Raw genomic sequence first — 6,136 nt, 5'->3', positions numbered from 1 at the left:
CTACACGGCGTTGCCGCTGGCCACGATCATCTGCGCAGAAAATCAGGTTCCAATGCTTATACGGAGGAAGGAAGGAAAAGACTACGGTAAAGCCTTCAAATCAAGAGTTGGCAACTTACCTTGTTTGGGAAATGACTTTATATATTTGTGGTTCTTTTGTAATGCACAGCACCTCCGCTCCAGTTTAAGGTTACCATTGCAATTGAAGAAGCAGGCCCTTTCCCCCACTAAAGCAAACCTCCCATAGCATCCCAGCCTGATCAGCCTCTCCCAGCTGTTAAGCTGCAGCTTTAGTCCTGCTGTAGGAGATTTGGAGACTCTTGAAGGGTGTTTTGTGTTTCTTTGGTTTTGTTTGTGAGAGTTTGTTTCTTTCCTTTAGCAGCGTCTTTTTTTTTTTTTTCTTTGACTTGTTACCATTGCTATGGTTCTAGGTTAGTGGCCTCGTCCAGAAACAAGGATTTATAACTCATATTCTCCAGCATGCTGACACCAGAACCACGTTTTGCTCTTAAACAGAACTTTTTGCATACTGGCTCCAAAAGGAACCTTTCTAGTCTCTTCATTTATCTCTCAAACCCCTTTTTCTTTCATTATCCTGTAATCAGTGAGCCAGGTAAGCAGCAGTCCCTTCTCTGCTCAATGTACCATTTATTTGTGATAAAGGAAGGGGGACAGCAGACTGAAGCATTAAGCTGCCATATAACTGGATTTCTACACATCCTCTTCCAACAGTGTGCAATTAGAAAGTACCCATGTCAAAACTGAATGCTACTCCTGTGTCAGGCAGTGGGCCAGGCATGGAAACATTTGCTGTTCCTTCTTGTGAGGCACAAGCCAGTTGTGACAGCGATTAGCTGCTCCTGGGAAAGCCAGGCATCCTTTGTCATTGTCCCCCCAGGAGGCCTTTCATGGATGTGTGCCTGTTGTTAGTTAGGACAAAGGCACTTGAGGCTTTCCTCCTTCTAGTTGTTCTAACAGGCATATTAAGCACAGAGTGCTGCCTGTGGAAAACAGGGGACATGCTGAAGAGTGCCAATAACTTGGCTGCCTTTAAGATGTTTTAAATAGCGTGAGAATAATTTTGTAAGTCTGATCTTTCAAGTCATGACAGTAATAAACTTCTGAAGTCATCTTATTCGAACATTTGAATTAGTGCTTTTAACTGTGTGTCAGTTTTGTTAAGGGAATGTAACTTCTGGAAACATAAAGTAGTATTTTATTAGCTTGGAGAAGTAACAGTTTACACATTGAATTACAGGTCAGCGAGTGAGCTGTGGTAAGAATTGTGATAAGTGGTATCATCTATTAAAGTTTTGATAGTCTTAAGGTTTTTCTGGGTTGTCCAACCTTTCTTAATTTGGTGGAGTGTTTGCTTTTTATTTTTCAGGTACTAAGCGGATGGTAGAAGGCACCATTAATCCAGGAGAGACATGCCTGATCATTGAAGATGTGGTAACAAGTGGATCCAGTGTACTGGAAACTGCAGAAGTTCTTCAGAAAGAAGGATTAAAAGTCACAGATGCCATAGTGCTGTTGGACAGGGAGCAGGGTGGGAAGGCCAGGCTAGAGGAACATGGAATTCGCCTGCACTCTGTGTGCACCTTGTCTGGGGTGCTGGAGATTCTCCAGCAGCGAGGAGAAGTGGCTGCTGAGATGGTTGAAAAGGTGAAGAAATTCATTCAGGGAAGTGTGTTTGAGACAGTGGCTCAGAATGGTGCTGCTCCTGTGAAGAGAGTCTGCAAGGAGCTGAGCTTCAGCGCCCGTGCCCAGCTGCCAGGGGTGCATCCCATTGCAGCCAGGCTTCTCATGCTTATGGAAAAGAAGCAGACAAACTTGTGCCTTTCTGCTGATGTCACCAGCCCCAAGGAGCTGCTGCAGCTAGCTGCCACCCTGGGCCCCAGCATCTGTATCCTGAAGACTCACATAGACATCTTGAATGATTTCACCCAGGAGGTAGTAAAGGAGTTGAGAATGCTCGCAGATCAACATGAATTCTTGATTTTTGAAGACAGGAAATTTGCAGATATTGGAAACACGGTGAAACATCAGTATGAAGGTGATTATCATCAACCTGTATTTACTATAACTTTGCTGCTGGTGTGTGTAACTGCAGTGCTGGCACAGGTTGTCAGGAGAGAGTGTGGAATCTGCAGCCTTGGGAAATACTCAGGGGGATAAGACCCTGAGCAACCTGACCTAGTGTTGAAGTTAACCCTGCTGAGAGGGCATGACCTCCTGAGGTCCCTTTCAACCTTAGCCTTTTTCTGAATCTGTGGTTGTGCTCAGTAAGTACTTCTGAGTAGTTGTGTGCTGTGAGAAACTGCAGCCTGGCTTCTTAAGGCAGCCTGCTATTATTGTATTGCTTGTGTGCCCAGCATGGCTTTCCTTTGGTACTCCATCTGCAGCTGCAGGACTGCTGTTCTCTTTTCCTGATCCTTATGTCCCATATGGTCTATGTGCTGTCTGGGAAGATAGCACCTGTGACAGCAGATTTCTGGGCTACCATAAATGTCTCAGTGAATATTAAAGGTGAGACACTAACAAGTGTTTGTGAAGAGTAAACTGAGAGATTACACTTTGTGGTTAGGCAGCTGTCAGAACTGTCTGATGAGACTGAACTTATAACTGTCAAGCTACAGCAGTAAAACTGTCTTTTAAATATGTGAGTGATTTAGTGTGCAGCTGTTTTTGTTTAACTTGTGGTTCCTGTTTAACACAGTTTCTGATGACTCTGTGTCTTCCTGTCCATGTTCTCAGGTGGTGTGTTCAGAATCGCATCCTGGGCGGACATAGTCAATGCCCACGTGGTTCCAGGCTCTGGAGTTGTGAAAGGTCTGAAGGAAGTAGGTCTTCCTCTGCAGCGTGGCTGTCTCCTCGTTGCTGAGATGAGTTCCCAAGGGTCTCTTGCCACGGGTGAATACACAAAAGCTGCAGTAAGTGGGCAGTCTTGTTTCAGGTTAAAAGCTTGTAAAGTGTGACAGGGAGGTTTTATGTGTTTCTACTATTTGCACTTCCAAAAGTCCCTTCAGCTCTAAGTATTACAGGTGTTTGTTTTTTCCTTGGAGATTCAGGAATATGACAGTGTGGTGTTTAAAGGTTGCAGCTGTAGGCCAGTGACGTGAGATGGTCAGAGTTCACACCTGGAATTCTAGTATACGTGCCAGGTTTGCTATTAGCACCCCACACTTCTTCTTTTTTCTTTCTTTCTTTAAGCAATGCATTTCTAATTAGTTTAAATTCATTCGTGGTATTGTTTATAACATAGAAAGAAACATAATATTCACTTTCCTGCCAGAGGGAAGCAGTGACTTTACACTGGGAAAGCAAGAGGTGTTTCATACCCCTGCCTTGCACAGTTTAAAGTGTCAGAGGGTGGATGAGAAACAGATTGCTAGGCCAGCTGAGTTTTAAGTATATCATTTGTAACTGTTCACTGATCTTTTTCAGGTACAGATGGCTGAAGACAACCCAGATTTCGTTTTTGGATTCATATGTGGATCTAGAGTTAGTAATAAACCAGAATTTCTTCACTTAACCCCAGGAGTGCAGCTTCAAACTGGAGGTAACTTCTTCTAAAATATTTTTAGTCTGTTTGTAAGTACAGAAGTGATCTAGTCTCCAGTGAAAAAGTGGCTTCAGAAGAGGGTTTGGATGCTGATTCTCATCTGGGAGGAGTCTGTTTCCCACTAAGGGCTCTCTTCCATATTTCTGGGTATGCTCATCCTTTTCCTGGGAGCTCTGGAAGGCAACCAGCAGGCTATGCAACCTTTTTTCTTGTTTTGAGGTCTGTGCATACTATAAAGCACATTCCTAAAAACATGTAAAGTATCTTCAGATAGGTGTTAGATGAGATGTAAAACTATTCAGTAGGAGTGAAAAAAAAATTAACAAATAGAGAAGTCCAGGTGAAACACTAGGTATTGATATAGATGCAGTATCAATGAATTGGAAGTCTTGTGCTAACTAAAGAGGTTATCACTGAAGCAGATAGGCAAGATACGTTTCTCTGCAGTACCTAATTCTTAGAAAACCTAAACTGAAATCACAAGCTTTTACATTAATATTGGGGGTTATGCCTGTTTTAAGAAGGCTGAGGTTTATTTTAGTAATCCTGATTGGTGCTGCTTTGAGTAACTGTTCCATCTACTGCAATTGGTAAACCATGAAGAAGGAGGGTGCTGGCTGTCAGATTTGGTCTGGGTTGGTTGGTTGGCTACGCAGTTTCTACTTCTGTTTGTGGATTGTTAGGATGAGAGCTGGAGCAGGGCACCTGTTCTTGGTTCCAGCACTCTTTGAAGGTTTTTAGTAAACACCGTTTTGTGCAAACTGAGAAAAAAATGGTGTCTGTATTTCAGGTGATAACCTTGGACAGAAGTACCTAAGCCCCAAGGAAGTCATTGGTGAAAAAGGTTCAGATATCGTTATTGTGGGACGTGGCATCTTGGCAGTTTCAGACCGTCTCCAAGAAGCAGAGAAGTACAGGAAGGCAGCTTGGGAGAGCTACATGAGCAGGCTTGGTATTCCTGCAGAAGACTGAAAACCAGACACTGTCCTAGCCAGTAAGCAAAGCTGATGGAGCTGCAACCCTCATGAGAGTTCCAGTTAAATACCTGGACACTTCAGCCCATAGAAAACTGCCCTTTTGGAGAAAAATCTCTTACAAAGTTGTTTTAATCATACACACAGAGATCAAATTGTACTTGCCGTTGTTGTTTTTGATACTTGAATGTAAGAACCCAGAACTTCATGCCCATGTTTTAGCCTTAGAAAGCTTTCTTGTTTGAAAAATGTTGCACAAAACACTCCAACGTATTTTGTTGGTTGTTGTTGCCTTTGTTTCTTTTCCCCAACCTCAAATTTTTTTCTGGCTGTGGAAATTGTATTTTATTGTGTTCTTAATAAACTTCACCTGCACACCTGATGTGCTGCCCCACCTTCATGGGTTTATTCAGCTCTCCTGTTTCTAAGGGGCAGGTGCAGGTTTTAATGCCACCCTGTGGAATTGAATTATGTGGTGCTTAATAAATACGTTTTTGCTACCATTTTCCTTTTCAGTGGCTCTATATGTTTTTGTCCTGTGGCATAAGTGTCATAAAAAGTCATTCTGGTGTGTCTGTGACTGCAGGAATTGCTCATGATTCTGTTCACAGACTTTGTCAGAGCAATTAGTTGTGCGCTTCATTACAGGGGAGCTCTCAATTCCTCTAATAGGAAACAAAAATGTTCTTTATTAGACTTCTTGTGACAATAGCTGTAATACTTTCAGGCTTTACTTTCCTTTACTCTTAATGGTGAATAAGAAGAAGTAGAAATATTGTGTATAATTGGCTTTGATTATAAAGTATAGAATAGCCTTAAGTTTATAACTGGCAGGGATGTGGTGCACATAGCAATGAAAATCCTATTGATCAAGAGGTCAAAAACCAGTGGTGATGCAGTTCTGGACTGTTGCTGTTCCAGAGCACACAGAAAGCAGGGTCCTTTTGTTCATACACTTACCTGTACACTAGGAACAACTGTATTTAGTGAGAAAAGGTTTTTGCCATTAGTGCTGGGCTCTTCATCAGATCTTTGAAAATAGGAGATGGGATTTTTGATTGGCTTAATTTATGCAGGATGTCTAATGTTACAGCGCGGATACTGCAACACATGTATCAAACAACGAGGCCGTGGAAAAGAGATATATATGGACTGATTCTTGGTAGATGTTTCAGAGATGTTTATTTCCCCAGCTGCATGGCCGGGATCTGCCGAGGAGCTGCTCAATCACAGGACCCGAGGGTCCTTGTCCGTGCAGGGGAACACAAACCAACCAATGGGGAACGAGGCTGACCAGGGGCAGGGAAACACCGTGCCTCCCCCCAGGGCCCCTCTCCCAGGACCCCACAGTGGGGGGGGAGGGCCCCAACATTTCACCCGTTTATTTTTAACAAAAAGAGATTTAAAACTTAACATTGAAAACAACAAGGACAGTTTCAAAACAAAACAAGCTACCTACCCTCCTGAGTCTTTAAATGTCCAAACAGATTCTCTAGAACATTTTAAGGCTGACAGAAGGGAGACAGGATTCTCCGGGCATGCTTTGTGGGGAAACTGAGGCAGGAGAGGGTTTAATTTCTTCCCTCCCCCTTTTCAT

At 43.0% G+C, this 6,136-nt stretch overlaps 1 protein-coding gene across 1 annotated transcript; it reads left to right on the top strand.

The window, feature by feature from the left end:
• Positions 1–6: 6 nt before the first annotated feature.
• Positions 7–5,042, top strand: UMPS (uridine monophosphate synthetase). Its single transcript, XM_008638291.2, has 5 exons — positions 7–86; positions 1,388–2,056; positions 2,758–2,933; positions 3,448–3,562; positions 4,356–5,042. The coding sequence occupies exons 1-5, from the start codon at positions 53–55 to the stop codon at positions 4,535–4,537; spliced, it is 1,176 nt and encodes a 391-aa protein (XP_008636513.2). The 5' UTR covers positions 7–52; the 3' UTR covers positions 4,538–5,042.
• Positions 5,043–6,136: the final 1,094 nt, after the last annotated feature.

Source organism: Corvus brachyrhynchos, unplaced genomic scaffold, assembly GCF_000691975.1.
Source record: "Corvus brachyrhynchos isolate BGI_N302 unplaced genomic scaffold, ASM69197v1 scaffold126, whole genome shotgun sequence".
NCBI classification, from domain to species: domain Eukaryota; kingdom Metazoa; phylum Chordata; class Aves; order Passeriformes; family Corvidae; genus Corvus; species Corvus brachyrhynchos.
The sequence above is the reverse complement of the archived record's forward strand: the minus strand, read 5'-3'. Positions and strand labels throughout refer to the sequence as shown.

Excerpts from the sequence above, each read along its gene's own strand:
- UMPS (XM_008638291.2), top strand. The coding sequence starts at position 53 with ATGCTTATACGGAGGAAGGAAGGAAAAGACTACG. Across the intron at positions 87-1,387 it reads GAAGGAAGGAAAAGACTACG|GTACTAAGCGGATGGTAGAA; the intron begins GTAAAGCCTTCA and ends TTTATTTTTCAG. Across the intron at positions 2,934-3,447 it reads GTGAATACACAAAAGCTGCA|GTACAGATGGCTGAAGACAA; the intron begins GTAAGTGGGCAG and ends GATCTTTTTCAG.